The 27,375-nt window shown below is 32.4% G+C and overlaps 5 protein-coding genes across 6 annotated transcripts in view; 2 read left to right on the top strand and 3 right to left on the bottom strand.

The window, feature by feature from the left end:
• LOC145314418 (uncharacterized) overlaps positions 1-14,762 on the bottom strand; it is a 29,285-nt gene extending 14,523 nt beyond the window's left edge. The window contains exons 1-4 of one of the 2 annotated variants that reach the window (XM_080154313.1): positions 14,389-14,762; positions 13,876-14,002; positions 13,615-13,691; positions 1,870-1,923 (exon numbers count right to left, since the gene is read on the bottom strand). In XM_080154313.1, the coding sequence (XP_080010439.1) occupies positions 1,870-1,923; positions 13,615-13,691; positions 13,876-14,002; positions 14,389-14,534 (404 nt within the window). In that variant the 5' untranslated portion in view covers positions 14,535-14,762. Of the gene's footprint in view, positions 1-1,869; positions 1,924-13,614; positions 13,696-13,875; positions 14,003-14,388 lie in introns of both variants that reach the window. The other variant, XM_080154314.1, reaches the window with a different exon arrangement.
• Positions 5,118-8,714, top strand: LOC145314380 (ral GTPase-activating protein subunit alpha-1-like). Its single transcript, XM_080154263.1, has 6 exons — positions 5,118-5,354; positions 5,779-5,886; positions 6,431-6,548; positions 7,162-7,248; positions 8,156-8,212; positions 8,550-8,714. Exons 2-5 carry the CDS (start codon positions 5,783-5,785, stop codon positions 8,195-8,197), a joined length of 351 nt encoding a protein of 116 aa, XP_080010389.1. The 5' UTR covers positions 5,118-5,354; positions 5,779-5,782; the 3' UTR covers positions 8,198-8,212; positions 8,550-8,714.
• On the top strand, positions 8,553-12,756 carry LOC145312930 (uncharacterized). Its single transcript, XM_080152138.1, has 6 exons — positions 8,553-8,658; positions 8,964-9,081; positions 10,376-10,459; positions 11,400-11,471; positions 11,819-11,994; positions 12,613-12,756. The coding sequence occupies exons 1-5, from the start codon at positions 8,553-8,555 to the stop codon at positions 11,820-11,822; spliced, it is 384 nt and encodes a 127-aa protein (XP_080008264.1). The 3' UTR covers positions 11,823-11,994; positions 12,613-12,756.
• On the bottom strand, positions 14,683-16,788 carry LOC145314923 (uncharacterized). Its single transcript, XM_080154999.1, has 3 exons — positions 16,668-16,788; positions 15,426-15,486; positions 14,683-14,997 (listed from the first exon to the last, which is right to left on the bottom strand). The coding sequence occupies exons 1-3, from the start codon at positions 16,786-16,788 to the stop codon at positions 14,841-14,843; spliced, it is 339 nt and encodes a 112-aa protein (XP_080011125.1). The 3' UTR covers positions 14,683-14,840.
• A 992-nt stretch (positions 16,789-17,780) lies between these two features.
• Positions 17,781-27,375, bottom strand: part of LOC145314922 (uncharacterized) — a 45,201-nt gene continuing 35,606 nt past the window's right edge. Inside the window, exons 8-10 of the mRNA XM_080154998.1 lie at positions 22,875-22,995; positions 20,514-20,566; positions 17,781-17,909 (exon numbers count right to left, since the gene is read on the bottom strand). Of these exons, the coding sequence (XP_080011124.1) occupies positions 17,781-17,909; positions 20,514-20,566; positions 22,875-22,995 (303 nt within the window). The remainder of the gene's footprint in view (positions 17,910-20,513; positions 20,567-22,874; positions 22,996-27,375) is intronic.

The raw sequence follows: 27,375 nt of genomic DNA, 5'->3' as shown, positions 1-27,375 counted from the left end.
AAATTAGACTAAACTTGAAACATCTTTTTGGTGCAATCATAGAATTTATGTTTGCCTCCGGGCTTTGTACAGAGATTTTATTATAAATATGTAAAAAAAAATGCACGATGGATGACAAGCCACCGATATTAAATGCTTGTAAGAAAGCTACGAAATAAAAAAAACGCAACGTCACTTTTCCTCACCCCTAGGTTTGTGACAATCAACATTTGGAGATTTTTTGTCGGGACAACGAAATTGTATAATTTATTTTCTCGTATTCATTCGAATCCGGTGGATAGGAACCGGTTCTCATTCATACGAAAAAACTATGTCTAGCATCGTATTATATCCAGTTTTCTACGAATATAGAAATGTACAATCATAAGATTAAAACTAGTTTTTTTAGCCGGTGACTTCGTCACCTCGGGGCTAAAAAAACTAGTTTTAATCTCATAATTGTACATTCTATATCCGCGGAAAGCCGTTTATAATACGATGCGAGAAATAACTATTATATGTCTTTCATTCTATTATTTTAAATGAAGTGTTAAGTGTGTGTGTGTGTAATAGAGTGACCAGAAAGATTAAAAATTATTGAGGGAGAGGACATTGGGCTGTAATTTATACTGAGTACTCATAGCTTTATGAACAGGTCATCGTAGTCGGTGGGTACTTTCTTTAAAATTTTATTGGTTTGTTAAACTAGGAAAGTCCAAAATTTTTAACGAATACTTTTTATCTTCAGAAATCGAATTATCGTCAATTGTCTTATCTCTGAAAATCCCTTTAAAAACTGTTAACCAATATGCCTACAATTTGCAAGTTTATGCTTTTGAACATGTATGTTTTGTTCTTGTTTAATTGTTAACAAGTTTAGATTTCTTGAAACACAATTTGTTATGGTGGGGTTAATTTGTTAAATACTAGTATGGAATAATATAATATTTTAATAGTCATGTTTTATATACTTTCATTATTTCAACAAGGGTGATTAGTTCACTTGTCGCGTAATTTTGATTTTAAATGCATGCAACCAGAGGGAAAGGGAAAAGCGCACTAAAGCAAGGTAATCGTTTATTTCGACAACTAAATAGAAAATATTTGGGGTTTAGTCCCTTTCGTGACAACGCCTTTTAAAGGGCGTTTTGTCGTATTTTCACAATAGCTTTTGATAGGTTAATTTGGGTTAGTTTAGGTGATTGCCCCGCAGGGTTAGGCAATTGGCCCCGAAGGGTTAGAGCTCCCTAATAGGGGGAAAGCTACTATAAAAATACGACGAAACGTTCCTTAAAATTGAATAAAATTAAGATTTTAAAGTAGCTATTCTTCTAAAAAGCTTTTAATTTTGTCTAGACTTATTAATCAAAATTAGTAAAACTTATTAGAGCAATTATCAAAGTCGAAGCTACTCTAAAATCATATTGCCTGCATAAGATTGTAATTTGAAAATGAACGAAAATTTTCTTTATTTAAAAAGATCTTAATTTTATCGGATATTTCGACTTTTACCACAATATATTGTTTTTGATGAAGGATCAATTCTTAGAATATTGATTATTAGTAATCCTAGATAAGTGAGACTGACGTAGAGACTGAAAGACAAACTTAATGAAGGCCATTGTTTCAGAAGTCCCAGGGGCCAACAAATAACAAGAAAACATTTCCTCGTATTCATTCGAATCCGGTGGATAAGAACCGGTTCTCATCCATACGAAAAAACTATGTCTAGCATCGTATTATATCCATTTTGTACGAATATAAAAATGTTTTATATCCGCAGGAAGCTGTTAATAATAATTATGCGAGAAATAACTATTAAAATTTTTTATTGGTGCAAATGTTAAAAATTATATGTATTTATGAAAAAAAGAGTAAAAAATAACTCACCTTAGAACAGTCATGATTGAATCTTGTATCTTCTGAAATGCTGCTGTTTTTATACTAAAAAACATAAAAAAATTACAAAGGCTTATGATTTAAATTTAGGAAAGAAGGTGTATCAACTTTTTTTTTATTAGCCGGTTCTTTTAGTAAGTAGTAGATGTAAAATTTTTCATAGAATTTAGATATGCAATCGGTTTTTTTTGTAGACCTCTTATTTTTTAAGTAATTTAAGTTTAAAAAAAAAATTAAGTCGATTTTAAGGTACTAAAATGCAACAAAAAAAAGAAAGAAAATGGCCATTATGAACAAAAATAGTAAGATCTTTAATTTGACACCTTACTTTTTCAATTCTGTCAGGTAATTATTGAAAAAATCGATTTTTTTAAACCCACGAGAATAAAAACTTTGAACTTAATTTTATTATTTCACAGATAAAAAAATATGGGTTCATATATACCTTTAGAATCAGAAAAATATTACGAATTCATTGTAAGCAAAATTGAAAAAAAAAGTTTACAATATAGTATATAAACTACAATAAAAGGAATTATATGAAAATATCATATTATATTGTACAGGCAACGTCTTAATTCTTGAATTGAGTATAAAAATGGGAAGGGGGTAAAGAGGGGGTAAAGAGGGGGTAAAAAAGGGAAGACGATAGTGTTGCCTGAACAAAAAATATATTTGGCCATTTGTTTAATTTTTTATTTTTTTACTTTTTTTCAATTTTGCTTACAATGGATTCGTAATATTTTTCTGATTCTAAAGGTATATATGAACCCATGTTTTTTATGTCTGTTTGAGAAAATATTTAGGTCTAAAGTTTTTATTAAACCGAGGTTAAAAAAATAGATTTTTTCAATAATTACTCAACAGAATTTTAAAAGTAAGGTGTCAAATTAAAGATCTTACTATTTTTGTTCTTAATGGCCATTTTCTTCTTTTATTTTGTTGCGTTTTAGTACCTTAAAACCGACTTAATTATTTTTTTTAAAACTTAAATTACTTTAAAAATAAGAGGTCTACAAAAAAACCGATTGCATATCTGAATTCTATGAAAAACTTTACATCTACTACTTACTAAAAGAACCGGCTAGCTATAAAAAAAAAGTTGATACACCTTCTTTAGAGGCAAACAGATTTTCAGGTGACATAACCCTGTCGTATATTTTATACTTTAATCTTTCAAGTGTGTTTCCAAGAATAATAAAATTTGCAATCTGAATTAAAATAACTGTTTTACATGCAATGCATTTAATTTATCATTTATAAAAACGTAAATTTAGTGTGTATTTTTTTATATTAATTTTTATTTTGTTTTAGTAAGAGTACCCAGGTTCTACGAAATACCAGAAAAAAAAATCGTTTTACCAGAAAAGTGGTAAAGCTGGTCAACCTGGTAAAATATACCAGTTTCGTGGTAAATTTTACCAGCAAAAATTTTAGCCAAAAAATTAGTCAAATTTTACCATTTTTTTTGTAAAATTTGACGAAACAAAAAAACCCGTTTTTTGTGTTTTAAATAAAAAACAGCTCTTCATAATCAGTTGTAGTACTTTAAAATAATGACTTCTATACAATGAAGCCTAAATTTAAATTTTTTTTTTTTTTTTTAATTTTACCACTTTTGGAAGTTTTACCAAAAATGTGGTCAATTTTACAACTCTATTTTTCAGGTTAAGTCCGAATTTTCGGACTTAGACAAAAAAACGCAATTTGGTCAATTTTTACCAAAAAGTTGGTAAAATTTGACAAGGTATTTTTTTAGGCTAAGTCCAGATTTTTGGACTTTGCCAAAAAAAATGAACTTGGTAAAATTTGACCAACTTTTTGGTAAAAATTGACAAGGTAAATTTTTAGGCTAAGTCCAGATTTTTGGACTTTGCCAAAAAAAAAAACTTGGTAAAATTTGACCAACTTTTTGGTAAAAATTGACAAGGTAAATTTTTAGGCTAAGTCCAAATTTTTGGACTTTGCCAAAAAAAAAAACTTGGTAAAATTTGACCAACTTTTTGGTAAAAATTGACAAGGTAAATTTTTAGGCTAAGTCCAGATTTTTGGACTCTGCCAAAAAAAAAACTTGGTAAAATTTGACCAACTTTTTGGTAAAAATTGACAAGGTAAATTTTTAGGCTAAGTCCAGATTTTTGGACTTTAACAAAAAAAAAACTTGGTAAAATTTGACCAACTTTTTGGTAAAAATTTTTACTTTTTATTGAATTTTTTCGCATAAAAGAAGCTGACTTTTTTTTAAAACCTTGAAAATTATTTCATCATTTCTTTTAAAACATCCTCCCGCATCGTCAAAAATATATCAAATTTAATATTTACTTATTTGAGCTAGCTTCATACGAATTAAAATTAAAAGAAAAAAAATCCAGGTCTGTGTGTTTACGCAGATGTGCCGTGTGCATTTAAATTTATCGATTTTTCATCTTTAATATAAATATAAGCTTTCGTATATTCCCCTGAATGTTTCTAAAAGAAAGACAGAGATTTCGAATTATAGAGTAATTTCGCTACAAAACTTATATTTTTAAGTTTTGAAATTTATGGCACCTCTGTGCACGCATGCGCACTATTGAGCTTATGATTATTTGAATATAGAGTGCCAAAAATAATTATTAGTTTTGATTCAATTTAATCAAATATTTTGAATCAAGAAGTAAATTACTACTCAATTTTCTCTAAATATTTAAATTTGTAGAATTTACAATTTGTTTGGAAGATTTTTTTTAAGCAAGATGTTTAAAAATGTGGCAAAATTGTGGAACAACAATGTTTCATGATTTCTATATTTATGTTGTCTTTGCCAACCGGAAATACCACCGAGATGGGTTTTTAAAAGATGAATGCCACATTTTTTCGGCGTTTTTTAGACATTAATTGATTGAACGTTGACGATAGAATTTCAAACAGAGTATATAACATAAAAATACTGAATTTTAAATTATTTTTTTAGCAATTTTTCTAATGTCTAACACAGCTCTAAAAAGATGCATTAATTAATATGCAGCAAAAATGGATTGAAGATAATCTTTTTTTTTCTATGAAGGCCGTACCATCAAAAGCGAAATAATTAAATAAATCATTGTATACTCTTTTAGATTTCGCGAATGTCGCGCTTGTTATTCATAGCGTAAAAAATGTTGAAAAAACGCGGCAATATCTTTTAAGAACCCGGCCGGAAATAGATTCTATATGGTTAACAACTATATATATTTAAATATTTTTTTTTAATATTGAATGCACTATATTTTTTTATATTCTATCGAATATATATTTTATATGTCATTACTAAACGTTATATTACATTTAATATTAACATTAAAAAAAAAAACATCAATTTAAACTTTCGTAACCCTGTAATTAGGTATTGGCGTTAGTAGTACAGTTCACCACGGTCCACGCTTGGGCTAGCATCACTCACCAGCATGGCTCTGCCTAGGCTTATAATGAGAAAGGCCAGGGTATTATTATTACAGGTATTGTGTCTTTAAAGGGACTGTGAACGTAAATTTTTCTCATCTTAATATCAAATCTTAACATTATCTTATTCATAATATCTCACAGATAGAGCAAAACGCGCTTTTGTTTGCTTAAAAAACGGCTTTTTCCGACGATTTTTATAAGGTACAGGGAAAGGAAGAAATTTTTCGTATTATTTAAAATGTCCCTAGCCTAAAACCTAACCTAACCTAAAATAGTTGTTCGTCGGTAGTCGGGGGGGGGGGGGGGGGGGGGGGGGGGGGGTACAAAATTGAAAAAAAAATTTCTAAGAGGATAACGCCGATTTTTTCTCCCATTATAGCTAAAATTAAACTTTTTCACATGGTACAGAAAGACATCCTGTTAATTTTATTTAAGAAATAGATATTCCTAATCTAACAATAATTTTATTTTGGTCAGGTTTATGGTAATGAATGTAAAGATGGACGGGCGAACATGGGAGCAGTTACTCTTTATCTTGCTGCAGATAACTCAACTCACCCTCACAGAAACACCACCAAGACGCAGGCACATAGATAATTATTATAGAGAAGTTACGATTTTCTTTAAGTATTTAAGAACAAATTCACTAGCATTTTGCTTGTAAAGAAGAAGTAATGAAATTAGTTTGTTTAGTCAGCACACTAAATCTAAAATAAAGAAAAATTGATATTAATGTAGTTTTGACCTAAACAAAGAGTTTCCAGTATGGCTTTGAAACCGATAAATATCCCCTGGTTTAAAAATGGTTCTGGGCCATACTGAAAAATTACGTATTACAGACAATTTTCTATGAACAATAGTCTAGAAATTATATTATCAATACCAGCTTTGTTAGGCCAGTCCTTTGGCCCCTCGGGGCTAACAAAATTGCTATTGATCTGAAAATTTCTCATTTTACCAGTCGCGGAAAGCTGTCTATAATACGACGCGATAAATAAAATCAGAGACAAAAATACCATTTTTAGATAAAAAGTATACTTTATACCTACCTACACACTTAAATAAAAATAGCCTATTTATATTTAATTTGTTCTTGGATCTTTAGTTAATAGTTATCTATGCTTATCAGGGAGGACACCCTTGGAGGAAGGTTGACCCAGGCCATCTTCCAGACCCTCATTGTCACATGGATCAAGGCTAATCTCTATGTTGTTGTGTCCTGTGAACTTTGGGATCAGTTTCTAGAGGTAATGTTAGCTATACTATAATTAAGATAACCTGCAGAAATAGATATTTTATTACTTGGATGTTACACTAGATTTTTATTTTCTCTAATAAAGTAAAACTCCCAGTGGGCTAAAATGACGATAACCCTAATTCGCCCCCTTTACTCCATTCCGTCCCGTCCTACTGGATAAACAAACTGACCATTGAATGAGTTTCATGTTAGCAACCTAAATTGACTTCAATTTTTCCACTGTCATCAATATCCACGTATATTCTATATCCATTCCATAATGTTTTATTTGTTCTACAGTACAGGAATCAGATCTATTTGCCAATCGTCCTAAAGACAACCAATGGTTGATTGTACGTCAAGCTTTTAATTTTAAGAGGGATAAAATGAGGGATTTCAAAGGTTTGAGGTTGGTAATCTAATATATTTTTTTTTAATTTTGAAGGGAAACAAATAAGGGGTTTTACGGGTTGAGTGGAGTTAACACCCTTTAAGCCCCACCCTTTAAAATCTGTATCAAGAATTAAAAATGAAGTTTGGGGACGAATTTTTGCTTCATTAATTTAGATGAATTATTTTTCCACCAACTTTTCTACTTGTCAAAATAAGTTCGTTTGTTTTAGGTTTTGAGTGGACTAACTTTATGGGAAGAATTAATCCGGGAGTGGTTTAAGACTATGGAAACCCTTACCAGAGTGTTAGCTAGACAGGTATATTATTTTTTTAATGTTTTTTCCATTAAAGTTTATAAAAATAATCGATATATTATTACTGGGATGTTGTACCACATTTTCATTTACTCTGATAAGGAGATGCTCACAGCTGGCTAAAATAAAGATACCCCCCTTCTTTAAACCCAATCCTTACCCTACTACTGGTTGAACAAACTGACCAATAAACGAATTTCATGTTAGCAAGCTAAAATAACGACAATTTTTTCCCCCTGTCGTAATATCCACGTATATTCTACATTCATTAGAGTAGGTGGTATTATCCTTTTAGAAATGTAGCGCTCGGCTCCCTAGCCTGCCTAGCCGCAGCGCTCGGCCCCCTTGCCTGCCTAGCCGCAGCGCTCGGCCCACTTGCCTGCCTAGCCGCAGCGCTCGGCTCCCTAGCCTAAAACCTAACCTAACCTAAAATACTTGTTCGTCGGTAGTCGGGGGGGTGGGGGGGGTGGGTACAAAATTGAAAAAAATTGAAAAAAAAATTATAATTATAAAGATATAATTTTGTTAATAATCATTAATGATGTGGATCAATTTATCGGGGATTGCCTTATCCCTTAAAATCCTTGAAGTTTTACCAACAAAATTCCGTTTTGTCCCACTGTCTTATTTGAGAGCTTTACTCTCATAAACGTTATCATTGTTATTTTGTGGAAGGGAATTATGTTTTTTGTAAACGCGAAGCTTTTCTATAATTAGTGTTGGATGGCCGGTCTGTATGGACGAAACTCATAGCTATTATCATTAATTCAAGCATGTAGGAATTGTCCTATCTATTTCAAACTTGTTACCTACTGATTATTTTGGTCTAGCTAAAAAGTATAAGGTTTCTTGTCGTATTTTTTTAGTTTCATACCTATAGTTTTTGATTATAACAAATTCTTTTATTTAGATTGTAAAGAAACAAGACCTCAGATCAGCATTTGAAACATAGGGGGCAGTTGAAGAAGTAAGTTACAGAAAAGTTTCGCAGCTTATATTTATCTTTGTAGATCTGTATAATAATACAAACAATATTTTAGTTTCTTTACAACAAAATGGCTGGGTGTTGCCACCCCCTTAAAAGTCAAGGCTTGCCTTCACCTTTTCATTACTTGAATTTTTTGTTTGAAACTTTCACTACTGCTTTTAGTTAGGTTTAGGGAGATCAAGAAGGGTTTAGAATATTCCACAAGGGTAGGAGGTATTTTTAAGTTATAGGGAATTGTTTTGATTTATTTTTACCTTATTGTTATTAAACAAACTTCAGGTCTTGAAGTTATTTTTACTTCACTTTATTTTTTAAGGAAATGAACGGTACATTATATGCCGGTGAACGGCTGAGAGTGGAAATATCCCGGGGACGAGGCAGGGGACGTGGAGGCGGAGGTGATAGGGGGCGCAGTTCTTACAGAGGTAGAGGCCGGGGTGGGGGCGGGGTATGAAAGACGCAGCCCCCCACATTACTCTAGGAAAGTTTTTGTTTTAAAAAGTAAAAGTTAGAAAATCTTTAGGTAGGCTTATTTATTAAATGTAACGTTTAAAAGCAATGCATTTTTTGTAATTTCGCCATGGACTGACGTACAGTTTTGTTATAAAGTTGCTGCGCTAATAAAACAGCAGTACCTAAGATAAAAAAATTTAAAATTAATCTTCCAAAATACTTACTAAAAATCATCGAATTTTTTTTTTCAAAATGAAAACATTTAAAAATAACAGAGGTGGCTCTAGAGGAAGGGGAGGTGATAAGGGTGGCTTTAGAGGCAGAGGCCGTGGAGGGGACAGGGGTGGTTTCAGAGGACGTGGTGGCAGAGGGGGTGGTAGATCCCCTCCACCAAGGTAAAATTTTAAATTTTAAGATTAGTTTAGATATTGCTAGCGGCTGCGGCCCTAGCATTTAGGGGCTCTGTATTAAAAAGGATAGATAGGGGACAGAAATATAGTCTAAAACCATTCCGTGTCATATGAGAAGCTTTCCTACCTATAAAGGAGAACTCAATCGGTTTAGTAGTTATCGAAATCTTAAGCTAAAGACAAAGAACCTTTTTACTTTAAACAATTTAGTATATAAACAAAATATATTAGTGTAATTTCCAAATTTGCTAACTTTAAATGCCTACCATCTCTTTTATTGCTTTATTAAAGATTTTCTAAAATTAATAACTTTCCTACCTAGATATGCTCTTTTTTATTAGTTCTTCCCTTTTCTACCAATCAAAAAATTTTAAAAACCTTTTTTTTAATGAATTTTAACTTTTTAAGTAATTATTTTTATTTTTTCAGGTATGAGAGGAGAGATGGCTACGGACCCCCCTCACATTACTTCACAAGGGAGGCACACCCCAGGGGCGACTACTCCCCTCCACAACAACGTTACAGAGGCCCCCCACCGCCAATGAGGGATATGTCGCCACGAGGACCCCCCCGCGGACCTCCTCCCCCCCACCACAGAGAATATTCCCCGTCACCCAGGAGGGGACCTCCCGGTAGGGGCCCAGGGATTACTCACCTGAACCAAGAGGTCGGCCACCCCCAAGGTAAAATCAAATTTATATCAGGGATGTAAAGGGATAAGTCAATGGCCGATAAACTGATGAACATCAACATCGATGATACATAAAATTAGTGGTTAAAAAACGTTTGAACACTCAACTTATTGAAACAATAAATCAAAATTTAATTAACTCCCCAAAGTAGTTACCTAAGCCAATGAATAAGAAAACGTTATAATAAGAAGAAAATAAAGCTTTGGGGACTAGTGTAATAAACAGTCCACTTCCTTCCTTCATTTAATCCTCCATAACTTAGGACCCCGCGTTCCACGACTCCATACGCCACGTGAAGCATATAATCAGTAATGCATCATCCTATTATATAAAGCAGTAAGACTTTTTTTCTAAATAACTACTGATCCGATTGGGTTCTCTATTTTAGGTAGGCATCACATAGGTCCTGAGTTGGTTTTATTCTATTTTCTGATCTTATTTAAGCCTTAAGATGGATTTTTTTTACTTTTTCTATTGAAACTAAAATAAAAAAATGTTGGGATCTATTTCAACTCACCACTAACTCAAGTGCCCCTAGAGGCCTCTAGGGGCTTAGTTACTATTGACCATACACTGTATTATCTTAGGTTGCGGCGGAAACCGGCTCCGATGCTGTACATCCTGGCTATGGATTTCTCTCCGAGAATGTCGAGTTTGCTAATCTTTGCCAGGTAAATGCAGGGAGGGAGGGGACAATGGGCTGTTAACTACACGTGTCCCCAAACTTTTATAATAACGTATTCTTATTCGTTGGCTTAACAACTTTGGGGATTAAGTGATCCCTGATTGGTTGGTACATTAAGTTGAGTGTCCAAACGTATCAACCACAAAAGGTAATCTATGTAAGGGGTAATTTTGTGTATCATCAATGGGGTTGTACATGTACAGTACATCAATTTGTCGACCATTGTCTTATCCCTTAAGATTCTTGGGTAAATGGATATATTATTACCTGGATGTTACACCAGTTTTTCATGTACTCTAATAAAGCGGTACTCACAGCGGGCTAAAATAAAGATACACCCTTATTCCTCCCTTACAACACCCCCTTACCTCCTTCTGGGTAAACGATCTGACCAATATATGAAGTCCATGTTAGGAACCTAAATTCATGACAACAAATTTCCATGATATGTCATTAATAATATCCACGTGTATTTTATATCCCTGGACAGGTAATATTTTCCATTTGACTGCAGGGAGGGAGTGGATATTAGACTGGAAGTTATACTGGTACCCAAAGTTTTATAAACACGTTAGCTCACAACTTTAAATCTTGATTGGTTCATTCAAACTAGCAGTGTCTGAACTAATCTAAGGTGTTGTTTTGTTCAATATATTTGGGGATTTATATATGTATATTTCGTTCATTATCTTGTCCACGGTCATTAGTGTGAGGAATGGGGTTGACAACACACCCCTTAAAATTAAAATTATGTAGATTCCCCCCCCCCCTGTTTTTTAAAAACCTCTAAGATTACATCCCTTCCCGTAAAAACCCTGTGCACGCCACTGTACTGCTTACGTTTTTTTCTGGTTAATTTCAAGAATGTAATATTATATTAATAAGAATGATACATACCTTTTAATTTAAATTTTTTTTTTTATCAGGAGAAAGGAGTTATATTTGTTGGTCCACCGTCCACTGCCATTAGAGATATGGGTATCAAGTCTACATCTAAGGTAAATGATAGAGTAGCTACTCAGGAACTTATTTTGGTTGATTTCAAGTAGAAAAAAATAACACTCTATACTATACCGGAGTAACAGGATGTCTGTTCATTTGTCCTGTACGATCTCAATCTTCTGGTCTTCCATAATTTTCAGGGAATGTTTATGCTGTTTTTTTGGCGGGGGGGGGGGGGGTATGACACCGCTTCTTGGAAAAATGACCTCGAATATTTTCATTGGTAAAAACCCTCCAACCATCCTCTTTTAAGACGAAACACAAGTAGGCTCTAGGAAAAGCAACTGTGTATTTAAAAGAAGTCTGTCGTTACAATTTTTCTAATATTTAACCTGTTTTTTAGATGATCATGGAAGCCGCTAACGTACCTGTAATCCACGGTTACCACGGAGAGGACCAGAGCCTGGACACCTTGAAGGCGGAGGCAGACAAGATCGGGTTCCCTGTTATGATGCCGAGTAGTATGGACACAGCATGTTCTTGTTAGCCAGGGATGTTGTTACTGCTTATGTTTTCCAGGTAAGCTTTCCCTTTATTTTTTCTCGTTCTGCGTTTTCAAAGATGTTTAGTTAGATAAGTTTGCTGATTTTTTTGCCACGTGTCAAGATGCCTGTAGGAAATGAATGAGGGGGGAGAGGGGGAGTCGAACCTACACACTTTTATTTTTGCTTTCAAAAGAAAAAAATTTAGGTGTGAGAGTAAGGGGGGGGGGGGAAGTTCTGACACATTTGCGTAAACAGCGAGTATAGGCTTTATCTTTGGGACGGACGGACGGACGGACGGACGGACGGACGGACGGACGGACGGACGGACGGACAGACATCGTTCTACTTTGTATTATAGATTAGATATTTAGTAGGGAGGGATGGGACATTGGGCTGTAAATTACACTAGCCCCCAAAGTTTTCAAATAACATTTTCTTATTCTTTGGCCTAACAACCTTGGGTACTTTTATTGATTTTTTATTGGTTGGTTCATTAAGTTGAGTGTCCTAACATTTCAATCACTTATTGTAATCTACAGAAGGGGTAACGATGTGTATCATCATTAGAGATGAACATCAATTTATCAGCCATTGTCTTATCCCTTTATATCCCTGTAATTATCTAATTAACTAATGAGCAATTTTATTCCAGGTTGAATCAGTGATACGAAGTCGAATGGGGCCGGTGCCCAGCAAATCCAGGAGGTTGCGCAACAGTTTTCGCGGCCAGAGCAGTAGAATCAAGAAAAATATGTTTAAGTGTTGTTTCAATCAATAAATATAAAAATGAAAACAATTTTTTTTTATTTTTGCGATTTATACCTACAAGCGAGGTTTTTCTATAATTAAGGTCGTTTTTTACCACTTTCTCGTGATTTTTACCACCCGTTTTTACCACAATTATTGGTAAATTTTTACCATATTTACCCTATTTCTGGTAAAATTTTACCAGTTTAGGGCAAAAATATTACCAGGTGTTGAACAGTTTTACCACTTTTTCGGTAAAATCTACCAGAAATTTGCGGTAAATTTTACCAAAAAAGTGGTAAAAATTGGTCAAAATCTGGTATAAATTTGCGTCCTAAAATGGTAATATTTTACCGGAAATCTGGTAAAATTTTACCGATAATTGTGGTAAAAATCGCTGGTAAAAAGCGTCTCGCTATACCACCAAAAGTGTTTTTACCACGATTACGGTAAAATTTTACCACCTTTTAAATCGTATAGGCTGGTAAAATTTTACCATAAAAGTGGTAAAAACTAGGTTTTTTTATGGTATTAATTCCGTCCTGGGTAAGTGATGTAAAAATACCTTCCAGTGGTGATGTCTAAAATTTCTGTTGAATATAGTTATACGAAAGAGAAAAAAAACTGGTTCAACCAAAAGGAAGTCCAAAGTAGGAGAAGGGAAAGGGGTAATAATTTTACCAAACTGAAGCTGAATAGGTAACAAAAATAAGTACTTCTCTTAGTGTTAGTCTAGTAGCAGAAGTTACAACTCCTTCTGTCTTCTGTCCTACAGATGGTCAGCTGTTCTAATGTTGTTACAATTTGACAGCTATAAAGCTTACCTTGTAACAGAAGTAACAACTCCGCCCACTGTCTGCGTCAGCTGCCCTACAACCGGACTTAATTTGACCGCTTTGAAGCTTACCTGGTAACAGAAGTAACAACTCCGCCCACTGTTTGTGTCAGCTGTCCCACAACCGGACCAATTTGACCAATAGCAGGCCCTGTTTTATTAGTGTTTATAATAATTTTAAATATAATTATGAATTTAGTTTCATATGAAGCTACTTCGAACTCATTACCCCAAAGAACATCTTCTTTAAAGTCTTTGACAATACAACAAGATTTGGAAAAATATAAGGTTATAAAGGCTAAACATCATAGAACACAATGATATTCTAAACATTCCTATTTGTCCAACTACGGGTCCAATTTGTCCAATGACAGGTCCTATAGCCTCCAGTTTTTGTCCAACCAATTTCAGAGGTCCATCAAGATCACCACCAAAGGATTTCTCATCTCGGTCCTTTTTGCTGAAAAATTATAAAAATTGTATTGAAATAAAAAGTTCATATACTATTATTCCTTATACCAAAAAGTAACAGGCTGTTTATTTTTTGATTGTGGGCTTAGCTAATGATCTCGCATACTGATGAACTGAAATGGTTCCTCTTTGCAGTGAAGCTTTTTATAACTATTTTGAAGGAGGGTAACGCTGCCCTTGCAAGATAGATTGTCCATGCAAAAAAACCTCAGCTCCCACCAAAAACAATTATCCACTAGTAGATTAAAAAAGCAGTGAACTTCAATGCATCTCTAGATACATATTTTTTTTTAATTACCTCTTGGAGAAAAGCTCCTTGAGGCTAGGGGCGAAGCTGCTAGTTATTTTATATATCATTAAATAAATCTATCTTACTTTTTCTTTTTTTTCCTTCTTCTTTTGGGTACTTCACTATCTTCATCACTTTCATTATCTTCAATATCAATTTGATCCTCAGATTCTCCCGTCACTCTTAACACAGTTATCCTTGTTGGGGCCAGAGGATTTTCACCTGGAAACATTGATTAATTATAAACATTTTCATAATAATAATGGGAATCAAATAGGTAACATACATTAACTTTTCAAGGACGTTCAAGCTTTTCAGACGAGGTAGAGAGGGGAAGGGGGGGGGTTGTGGGGGAATAAACCCAAATCATGATTTTTTACTAATTTGTAAAAACTAAGAACTTTGAACAAGGGCGCGAAGCTCCGAAGAAATCCGTAGTGGCCTTCCGAAATTTTTGGACGGATGGTAGGGGTTATTACCCCCAAAATTCACCTTCCTTCTTAATATTTTTTAAAAGCTAACAGAGATAGAAATGATTTTATAAGAATTTTAGTTGCCCCTGATTATAATAAAAAGAATGTAACTCTCCTGTAATGGCCGCTAAATCAGCCGCCGTTGTAGAATTGCTGGCCGCTAACAGCTGCAGCTGTCGAATTTGTTCATTCAGAGTTTCCTCAACTCTTGTTCTTTCAGCTCTAAAATATATATTTTATTTTTAATTTAAACTCTTCTTTGATTATGCAAAACAAACTTTTCAAGCTTGTATTTTCATGTGTGTAGGTGCAAAGCCATGTGTCTGGTAAGCTTAATTGTATTTGCGCTCATACTATTATTAGCGGAACGATGTAATTGTTCTTGTTTTTTTTAAAACAAATGTAATTTAATACATAAGGCTTATTTAAGTGATACTTTTCAGAAAGTATATCTTTTAATCTTAAACAAGGATGACAAAATCCATAATAACTACTGCAGGAATTATCATGCAAAGTTGGAAATCGATAGGGCAACTTTAACATGCCTAAATTAACGAAAAAAAGATATCCGTAACGGAGGTACGGACCGACCCTAATTATAGAAAAGCTTCGCCTTTAAAAATGTTTTTCATCATCTCCATAAATTTTACCTTAGTTGTTCTAGCTGAATAATTCTGATGATGATTCTTCTTTCAGCAGCTGTCAAACTCCCTACACATATTTTTAATTAGAATCTAAAATTACATTTTTCTATTTTGTCTCAATTTCCCCCCAAACGTTGTTAACATACTCTGATTCCATTACTATAAATCATAAACCCCTACGTAGGGTCCAAACCTTCAAAATATCATCAATGCTATTATGCTAACTTATAGTGATTATGACAACCTACAAAATTGTAGGATTGCTTTTTTCTGCAAATGTTAAGTATTTTGGGTGTATTTACTAGAGCTAGTTGATTCTCCACAAGGCTCTAGCGGAAGGCAGGAGATGTCAGGAAAATAGCCTATAACCAGAAGCTTTACAAGTGTCTCAAAAATCAGCCATGTGACGTAATAAAATGAGGGAGATGAGAGGAGAAGTGGGAAAGAAAACCCATAAAAAAGAGCTGGATAACCCTCATTTTTATGACGTCACCCTGCTGATTTTTTGAGACACTTTGTAAAGCTTCCCATAACCACCCCAATACATTTACGAATCTTCCCGCAAAATTACAATCCATCCTACCAAGGAATACATACTACCAATTCCCGAGATATTGAGCTTTAGATAAAAAAACATACTACTTTATATTATACTAGCGGCTTCGCCCCTAGCCTCTAGGGGCTTTGCCCTAAGAGGATTGATCAAACTAATTTTTCGTGTTTTAGATTTTAAAGAAAATTTGGGGGGGGGGGGGCCGGGGGGTAGTTGACCCCACTATTTTCATTTAGTTTTAAAAAAAAAAATTTTTTTTTGGGGGGGGGTATTTTTCATTTTTTGGGGGGGTTAAGGGTGTCCCACTCCCAAGAAAATAGTTATTAACCTTCCCGGGACCTATGAGCAGCTACCCTGTAAAGGAGAATCCGATCGGTTCAGCGGTTAGCGAGATCCTTTGCTACAAACAAACAGACAGACATCGTTGTACTTTGTATTATAGATATGGATATGATATGTCACTAAAACAATCCATTGAATATTTGTTTTTGAAGTTTATCTATCAAGCTCCTATTTGTGTACTGTACATTATACAAAGCAGCTGATAAAAAAATGACGTCATTTAATACAAATGATAGGCCAGTATAATATTACCATTGCATTGGTCAATTAAGATGTATACTAGCCTATCATTGGTTATTTGTATTGTAAGACGACATTTTTTGTTAGGCACTATAAGCTGCTTTGAATTATACCTGGATCTTCAACTCCCAGCTGTTCCAACAGAGCAATCTCCAACTCTTCTTGAGTAAATTGTTGCTGGGTGGTTGTTTCTTCTAAATCTTCTTCAACTACAGTTGTTGTTGGAGTGTTCATACAAATTTGTAACAAAACATAAAAAGCATATTATAAATGTATTACTTTCCCTCACTTTGTCATTATGTCGGTATTTATGTAACGCTTAGTTTATTAGAAATAAAAATCTGTTGTTTTTGACAGATTTTTTTACATTCTGTTAAAGTTAAAAGTTACAGCTTTAAGATTGTTCAATTGTACCTTGTTTATAGAGGTTCAAAAACTAACTTCCTTATCAATATAACATGTTTAATTACCTCTTTTCTAAATTAAGATTATTGTTTGAGAACTTATGACTAGTTTAAAACAATCAATCAGTATTTTTAGTCAACAAATGAGAGAAAACTTTATAAAACTTTGTTAACCACTACCAGTATGATTTACATTCCAACTTGTTCTTTTGTATGAACATTACAAACCTAATGTAGTTGTTATTTCTTCAGTAGTAGTAGATCTCTCTGTGCTTTTGGGTTCTGTTAGTTATATTGTTTTAACACTCATTTTAAATATCTACATGGAATAAGATTTCTCGTATTCATTCGAATCCGGTGGATAGGAACCGGTTCTCATCCATACGAAAAAACTATGTCTAGCATTGTATTATATCCAGCTTTCTACGAATATAGAAATGTACAATCATAAGATTAAAACTAGTTTTTTAGACGGTACCTTCGGCACCTCGATGCTGAAAAAAAAATAGTTTTAATCTCATAATTGTACACTCTATATCCGCGGAAAGCCGTTTATAATACGATGCGAGAAATAACTATTTTATAAAACTTAGATAATCTTACATTGTTTGTATTTCTTTCTGAATGTTTTAGGGTGAATAAAGATGTTTTTTTCTGACTTATTTAACAAGAACTAGATTATGAAAAAAAACTAGCAAACAACAAACCATTTAATTATAAAAATAGTGTTTTGAAGTCTTAGTTTTGCCAACTAAATTGCATTATAAAGAAAAAAAATTATCTTATTGCACTGTCTCCCAAATAAGACTATTTAAAAATGAATTAAATCAATATTCCTATATTTTCTTCAGTAGTTTCAACAAGACCATTTATATTCCTGACAGTGTCAGAATATTCATCAATAGATCTGTCAAGCTCCTCTAAGTAATCCTTCAGGTTGTCAATCTCACCCTTAATAGAATATTCATCAATAGATCTGTCAAGCTCCTCTAAGTAATCCCTCAGGTTGTCTATCTCATCCTTAATAGAATATTCATCTATAGATCTGTCAAGCTCCTATAAGTAATCCTTCAGGTTGTCTATCTCATCCTTAATAGGATAAATGATTATATTTTATAATTATTAACTATATTAAGTTACATTATTGATGCCTGAAGTTGGTCATAAGTTCTGTATAACAGGCAATTTGACTATTCCACTAGCAAGTCGATATTAGGTCATTTATGGGACCTTTAACTATAATTTAGCAAATTGTAAGTCAAAACAACCCTTTAAAGTTTAACATGGAACACATTTTATTTTTGTTTTACTTTTTATTATATATTTTAAATTAAAGGGTTATGTGAAAACCAATTTAGTTCTTTAAGGGAATTTACACCTGGGATCCAAAGGGATGAGACAATGGCCACTAAATTATAAAACTTTGGGGACTAGTGTAATAAACAGCCCATTATCCCCTCTCCCTGAATTCACAATAACCTATCCTAACACAGACAGATAAAAAGTGTAAGACTAATATACATTTCGTTCCATCAATTTTACAAATTTACATGATCATCATTTTGCTTTCAACTTCAGACTTGTGTACTAAAATTGTTAGAAAAAAAGGGATGACAACATTCTTATAATCGGACGAAGCCCATTTTGTTCCGAATTTGTATCACTTTTGAAAAGTGCGACTCCAGTTACGTCATATTTTTCTTTCCCGAAAAAGGGAAGGGGGAAAGAAAAAAAGGGAAGGGGGAAGAAAAAAGAGTTGAGAGAAAAGGGGGTTTTCCCCATCTCTTTTGAAGAGATTTTCTTCCCCCCTTCCCTTTTTCGGGAAAGAAAAATATGACGTAACTGGAGTCGCACTTTGCAAAAGTGATACAAATTCGGAACAAAATGGGCTTCGTCTATAATCGGAGCTCATAAAATCAATTTAATATAAAAAAATAATGAATTGAGAAAAAAAGCATTTTTGGTGTGTTGTTTTTCCAAGGCTTTATCTCTTAGAAGATTGACTTTATTATTCCCTTTTTAAAAGCCTAAAACCGGCCCTGAAACAATAATCTGCTCCCCTAAATCTTGATGCCGTTTAAGGAATTTATATGACAAATAAACATATAAAAAATTTAATTAAGAAATAATATTCTCCAAACTTCTTCCCAATAAGCATTAAACTTTGGTATATAAAATGCTTGAAATATCCGAATGACAAGGCGCCTTTTAATACAAATAAACAGGTGGTGTTCTAACAAAAAAGCTAAATTTTTAAAGAAAAAAAGCTACTCAACTTAACCTTTTTCAATAAAAAGATAAGCTAGAAATTCAATAAATAATATAATTCAATTAAAGCTGTCAATAAATCATTAAATTGACATTTTCGTTAGTAAGCTATTTTGTTATTTCATAGCAATTTATGTTTTGAAATCTTTAAAATCCCCCAATAAACAAAGAAGACCAAGTTAAGTCCTACCTTCCATAGTAATTTTGTATTTTTTAGGTAATAATTATTCATCAGTTTGTTACATTTAAAAATACCACAAACGCACGCTTTACTGAACTCTAAGATAAAAACCTGCTCCGATTTAAAAGTTTAAGAATAGGGACCTTTAAGAAAGGACCTTCACGGGTCCTTAGATATTTGAGATATAATCTGTTAATATGCTTTTAAAATGTGATCGTATATAAGATGTGTGTAAATATTTGGTATCTATTAGGCCGAAGGATTAAAGGTCAATCAGTTTTTTTTTATCACGCAATGCTTGTTCTTTATAGATCAGGCTCTCCGAATGATCTATGCATGTCTATTAGTTGTTTCACTAATTACCTCTATGGGCACTGGAAGGGGTAAGAGAAAAAGAAAATATTTTTTTAATTTTTTTATTATGCGGGCGGGGGCATATTTTCTATGGCTATTTCTCTTGAAAGATTTGTGAACCCTCCCACAAAATATTTTTAAACAATCCCTGGAACCATGAAATTCTTCATTGTAAAGGAAAATCATATCGGTTCAGAGGTTAGTGAGATCAACCCAGACAGACAGACATTCTGTTACTTTTATATTAGGATAAATACTACATCAAAAGTTTGGTCCAATAAGGGAATTTAAAGTATTCCTTTTATTTTTTTTTGTGTTATGACCGAATACGGCCTTGTTTCTTAAAATCCAAAGTAATAATCATCTTACTTTTCTCATAATCTTTCAACTCAACAAAAAACATATTTGTATATTTGTTAATAATCATAAAAATCGTAGCAAAGCTGAGTTAAATTTGACAGTGTCTGTAAGTTTTTTTGTTTTACTTGGATATAAATATAAAATTTTAAACAAATTAAAGAGATTTTTTCAGAAACATGATTAATAATTAAGACACAAAAAAAGAAGAAGAAATTTAATTTAGGGTTTTTTATATTTTTCATGTTGCATTACTAATTTTATTTTATTATCCATGGAAAACTGTACATAGATAAAGGTTTCTGTGGTATAAAAGTTTGTTCTATTTTTCTTTTCTTGCGTGTTATTGTTGCGCTAGTTATGGAGCTAATGGTCCTTGTTAAAAAGCTACTGACCTGATAATCAAAATCTTTGTAGTCTTCATTTTCCTCGTCTTCAAGGCTACTTTCTGAAATTTTAAATTAGGTCAAATTAAATTATAATTAGCTTTAATGCATTAGCGATCAAATGGATTGGGGGAGGGGGTAAGTTGGGTTTACCCACTCTCTGATACTGCTGACACTCCAAACATGGTCACTAATCACTCTATCCCCCGAAAAAATATATTTTTTTTTTGGGGGGGGGGGGCATAGTAAACTATTCCCTAGGGTCTACAATGGGGCTGTGGTATTAAATAGATACCCATTCACCCGGCTCTCCTACCTCCTAATAAGGCAAAAACTCAAGGGGATTAACAAAAGTTGTTCGCAAAATTACCCTCCGCCATCAGAGTCGCCCTTGCCCAATCCTGGGTACGCCCTTGGTAAATGTAAAATTTAAAATATTGGATTAATCAGCAGCTTGTTTGGCAAGAAAAAGTTGTACTGACATGGTATCAACACACATACTAATAGCAACAGGATTAGTCTATCGCTTCGTATTATAAACAGGCTTTCCACGGAATTTAAAATAAAAAAATTATTAGATAAAAAATAGTATTAATTTTATTATTTGTGGAAAATTGTATGTAATACGATGCTAAATATGATTTTTAGTATGTCTGAGAACCGGTTCTAATCAAGCTGATATTAATCAGTTCGGAAGCCATACTTGAAAATAAATTCACAAATTACAACTCTGGTGCACTTTTTAAGCTTAGTCAATATTTTAAAATACAATTAAAATATTTATCAAAAAATTAGGATATCAATAATGTAAAGTACGACGAAATCCATAAAAGCTGAGCTTTGAAATGTATGTACACCCTGTCCCTATGCACTATGGCTTCGAAACCGATTAATATCCGCTATATTGGAACCGGTTCTCAGCAATACAGAGAAATCATGTATAGCATCGTATTACAGACAATTTTCTACAATATTAAAAGGAAAAACCATTAAATTAATACCAGTTTTGTAAGCCCGGGCCTTTTCTTCTTAATATTCGCGTTAAGATGATAAATTACTATTATCAAATTAGGCAAAATATATTTCCGTACACACCCAAATTATAAAAAAGCTCTGCTTATAATAAATTGCATTTACAAAAGCTATGGGAATCTAAGAACTTTATGTAAGTGTACACTTTAAAGAATAAATGTCTGCCAAACTAACATTTTTCAATCAGCCGTAATGGCAAAGGTACTTCACATATTTTTTATGTAGTTCTGTACAAATCTAATCCATTGTGTCTTACCAATTTTAAATTTAAAATGATGCTTGACAACCTCCCTACCGCACGCCACTGCTTATAATATGGTAGTTAAAAAAGTTTTGTTTTGTGGCACATTTTTGGTGTTAATAAGAAACTATCAGAAAAAGTGTCCCGAAAAAAAATGGTTGGTTGACAATAAATTTATTACAAAATGTAAAGTCATTATTTCATCTTAAATTTTTGATATTTTAATTGATATCAAACTGTGCAATTTATTTAAAAATTTGGCGTTTAATTTTTTTCTGATTTTGTTTTAACTACAATAGAATTTTTTTTATGAAAGTTGTGCATTTGAATAAAAATGAGGGCTCGGCAGCAGAATTTAAGGTGAAGCTGCCAGGGCATAGCTTACTTAAAAGTTAAGCAGTGCAATTGCGGTTAAGATTGAAAAAAAGCTACATGGTTGCTACTGAATTGAGACTCGCATAGTTCTGCGGCTGTTTTCTTCCTCAATAGCTCTTAAGTTCATGGTTATTTTTTTCTAATTATGTTTTTAACACATTCTTTCCACTCTTTTATAAGTTCTCTAAGGTTTAAAAATATCCTGCTACTCTTCATCTTTATTTTGGTTGTGTGGGTTATTATTTTGATTACTTTTCACAGCAAGAGTGTTTTATGCCAATAGATGTATAAAATTACACCATTAGACTGCTGTAGACTAATCACTACTCTTATTTTTCTTATTCTAGCTCTGAACTCTATTTGAAATATATTTGACAAAGGAAATATTTTTAATCCTGCGGAAATAAATTATAAAGATAGCCATACTAGAATAGTTATTTATTATATCGTATTATAGACAGCTTTCTATTGGATATTATATAAAAAATCATAGAATTAAAACCAATTTTGTTACACAGAGGGGCATAAAGCCTAGGCTAACAAAAATGGTATTAATTTTATTTTAATATTTGTGTAAATTTGTCTGTACATGATTTTTCGGTTTTAATCCCTATTATATATTATATGTTTCGAAGCCATAATAGAAAGTTTATTATTTTTTGCAATATAGTTTATTAAATAAATAATCTTATCTACATGGGAAAAAATCATCTTGTGTTTACCTGTCTTTGTCTTTGGAGCAATCTCCAGTCTTTCAAACTCTTTCTTGTCATCACTACTGTCGTCAGACTGAGCATCTTGAGCAATGGTTTCTACATCACTATGTTCTTCTTCAGTTGTCTCCTACAAAAATTTGTATATTTTTATTTAAAATTGTTTTACAAGCTTGTCAAAGCTAGGGGTGGATTAGGATACTTTTGCTTAAGAGACAAAAAATGAAGGGGGATTTCTCTTGAGAGGGTGGTAGTACCCTCACCCAAAATAGTTACAAACCTTCCATGGACCTATGAGAAGATTCTGTAAAGGAGAACCATGTCAGTTCAGTGGTTAGCGAGATCCTTAGGTACAAACAGACAGAACAGACAGACAAATAGATATCTAGACATCCTGTTACTTTATTATAATGATTTGTCTTTTTGTTAGATGAATTTAAAGTTCTTTTATAAGCTGGTAAGGGAATCTTTGTTTATGTTTAGGATTGGTTTTGGCTACTTATGCTGTGTTACTCAAAGCAATGCAATATTAATCTGTAATCAAATTGGTTTGTTCTATTTACATCAAAATTATAATTTGTAAAATGAATTGAAGGTTTAATATAAATTTTCACCTAAACAAATAAAACACAAAACGGCTATTTCCCTCGAATTGCTTTGTTCAGCACATAATCCCCCCCCCCCCCATTTTTAATAATGAAAATTAAGGGGGATTGGATAGTTTTTCGCCTGCTGTTTATTACTTAAGGTGAGTTTATATTTAGAACTAGGTAGTCCTCAGGATTAGAGAACCTCAGATATAGGCCCCGCACCCGCAGGATTAGTGCTACTCCCCTTATTCTCATTTTATTTATACTTTGTAGTAAATCACCACAAAGCAAACAAATAAAACTGCATATGTTAATACTAAAATAAAAGTGATCATGAACCAAAGGGTTTCATATTAGAGTTATTAATTTATTTTTATTCTTAAAATTTCTGAGTATATTTTACTTGGCCTTTTGGTTAATCAATCTTTCTGATTTCCTTTCTTATATCATTACCTATTATTTTCATAACACCAAATCTTAAAATCTATAGTTACTTTAAAACTTACTCGCGGCTACGCCCCTAGAGGCCTCTTGGGGCAATTGAGGAGGGGGGGGTCGAATTTGATAACCCAATTTTTCATTTTTGTGGGGGTTGGGAGTGTCCAACCCCCCAAGAAAATAGTTTTAAACCTTCCAGGGACCTATGAGAAGCTACCCTATTAAGGAGAACCCGAACGGTTCAGCGGTTAGCGAGATCCTTCGGTACAGACACACAGGCACACAGATACACAAACAGACAAACATCCTGTTACTTAAGTATAAGGATTATACATCGGTTCATTCAAATATCATTTGTCTAATATGAAAACCATTGGTTTGTTTGTTTTTATTTTTGGTCAATAATAAACATTTTAGGTATCTTTAATATAGATAAAGAATACAAAGAAAATAATTTAAGAATGTATAAAATTATTAGATACAAAAAATCTGATACATTTCACAATGGATTAAAGGGTATTGAAAAAAAGAACAATCGCTTTACTTTTTTTCAATATAAACCTTACGGTTTTGGTCCAAAACTAATAAGAAACAATACAATTCATGCCCAAGTAATGCAAATGAGAAAACAATATTGAATTTTGAATCTACCCACCTCTCCAGAGCACTAGAGCTCGAAACCTAGCCCTTGTGGAGAAATTTGGTCTACCAGAAAAGTGCATATTTTTTTTTACAAATTATGATTGATTTGTCTTTCTAAAAAAAGAACAAACCGTCTTGAAATCTTGTAGATAGATTCCATAATTTTGAAGTATATTTGTAAAAAATAATTTAAAAAATCATTGCGCAAACAATATAGTTAACATTTCTATAATACTTATGATAGGTTATTAGTTTTCATTAATCTTGATTATATTTGTCCTTGCTTTTTTTGCATTTGCGATTGGGGAATTACACTTCTAGAGTCCGTGGCCTTTTTGGCGTACAAAAGTTACAAACCAAAAATACAGAAATAGATGGATGGAAAATATATTAAACTTTTCTTAATAAACTTTACAAAAATGTTTTTTTCTCTTGAATTAAAATATTCCTACATCTCTGTCACAAACAAACACACTGCCTAACTACTACAAAGGTTAGACAAATAATCAAAAAATGGCCTTTAATATTCATAAACAAATATGATTACAAGAGAAAATTGAGTACTTTTATTTTTTTTATGTCGTAAATCAATCTTAAAAATATATATTTAATCATATTTGATATCTAAGTTTAGTGTAAGCAATATAATAATAAGTTCAATTAATCTTAATAGTCAAACAATATTAAAGAGTTGATACTGTTGTGATTTGGACACAGTAGAGTGCACAGGAATTTGTTAGGTAAAATTTAAAGGTTAAAAAGAGTTGGGAAGTATTACCCAATTTCTAATCTTTTTGTATGGGGTGGGGTGACATCCCCCTTTCTCACACCCCTGATTTGACTTTACAGCACCTTAAATAAGCTCCATTGTGCGGATATTTTGCCAACTAAAGGTTTAATTAGCATAGAGGCATTTATAAACCATTATTGCTTTATCATCATGATTGCCAATATGTTGTTACTACCCAGGGTGGGCAGGTACTAGGCCAGATTTATCAATTTTATTAACATAATTTACTTTATAATTTAATTTTTTTTTTACACCAGCGAATGTTAATATTATCAATTTATTTGCAGTAAAATGATGTTTTTCTGACCGTCTTATGACTTAATATATCTAAAAGCTAGTTTTAGGGTATTTTGCTTTGGAAAGCGCCAAAGGCCCTGGTATATTTGTAAAATTTCTTCAGTTTAAAATGGTTTTTAAAGCAAAGCATGAAGAATTTAAATCATAATATAATATTTTAGTAACTAAATATTTAATCTTGAAGGCACTTACATCTTATAGATTATACTTTGCAGTGTAAGGTTGTATTGATAGAGCTTTTGCAATTTGGAAGATGATTAAAGTTCCTCCACATATTATGACGTCATACGATGGAATAACCAATGAGAGGCCGGCATAAATTTTACCATTGGTTAATTGCAGTATATACTGGCCTCTCATTTGCTATTATATTGTATTACGCCATAATCTGTAGAGGGACTTTAATCATTTTCTGCAATTTGTTTTACTTGTTGTTTATACCTTATTCCTGCCTGTACAAATACATATAGCTGAATTAGCAATAGTATAATTTGCTTTATTCTCTGAATTGCCAATTATTGCAAGTCATATTTTGCTATTTGTTACAACAGGCAGGGAATAGACAATGATAGATTAAATATTGTTCTACAGTCCTAGCAGTCCCTTAACCCCTTTAATATTTACAATATTACCAAGGAAGTATTTTTTTAATTTAATTTATTTTCTATTATCCTATTCATTATTTATTGTCTTAACTAAATTTCGATGTTATAGCTGATACTTTATATAAACCTACTTATAATTCAAGAAGTAATAATTAAGAAGCTACGCTTGTGACAATATATCTTATCAACTGAAGAATCATTATTTAAAATAAATTTAATTATTTTTTATTTAGTATTCTTGATTTTGTGTTTAAGATTGAAATAAATAGATAGAAGAATTCATGTAATGAAACCTATTCACAATAAAAATGTTCGTATCATTGGTGTACAATTTTCTTTAATTAATCATTCAATATTTCAGGTTGTATCTAAAAATGAACGTTTTGGTTTTTATCTTTCTGACAGGATTGAATACGATTATAACATTTACAATTTCCTTACATCGCGGTCATTTAAATAAATATGTTTATATGATTATATTATATGCCCTGAAGTGGTTTCTGTTTTTTAAACGGAATTTAAAAGATGGACAAACCAACCAAATAAAATTTTAGAAGAATAGCTTTGATACTCATACAGGAAACTTTAACATTTTCTTTTTTTTATAAGATTCGAATAGAAAACATAAATATTCTCGCTTTCTTTGCAAAAACTTTTCTTTTAGACTATTTCACCAGAAGTTATTCGTGATAATATAAAAAAAAGATTTAGAAGTTCCAAACTGTAACCAAATTTTCAAAAATTTTCAAAAAAAAAAGCATGCACTAATTGTTAAATGGATAAAAAATATGCTATCTTATTTGTAGCTCCGCAGATCCAGGCAAACTTATTCTTGTTTATAAATTTCTGTGTTTTTAAAAGCAAAGCTTTTTAATCATTATGGTAGGTCAGTCCGACCAGAACGGATGCTTTCTTCTTTAATTTAGGCATGTTTAAATTGTCCTATCGATTTCAATAGATGTCCGTATGACCATTTTAAACATGTCGATTTTTTTACTTTTTTAACAACAATGTTTTATGAGATAAAATCTTCCGATTGATCTGATTCTTGGTTTACTGATTCCTTTTACAATAAGGTACAATATTTTGAGCGAATGAAGTCCTAAAAATGTCAGTATTTTGTATATTCAGTTTTGATACTCTACAAG

This window comes from Acartia tonsa, chromosome 3 (genome assembly GCF_053477335.1).
Source record: "Acartia tonsa isolate MP-2025a chromosome 3, ASM5347733v1, whole genome shotgun sequence".
Lineage (NCBI taxonomy): Eukaryota > Metazoa > Arthropoda > Copepoda > Calanoida > Acartiidae > Acartia > Acartia tonsa.
The sequence above is the reverse complement of the archived record's forward strand: the minus strand, read 5'-3'. Positions and strand labels throughout refer to the sequence as shown.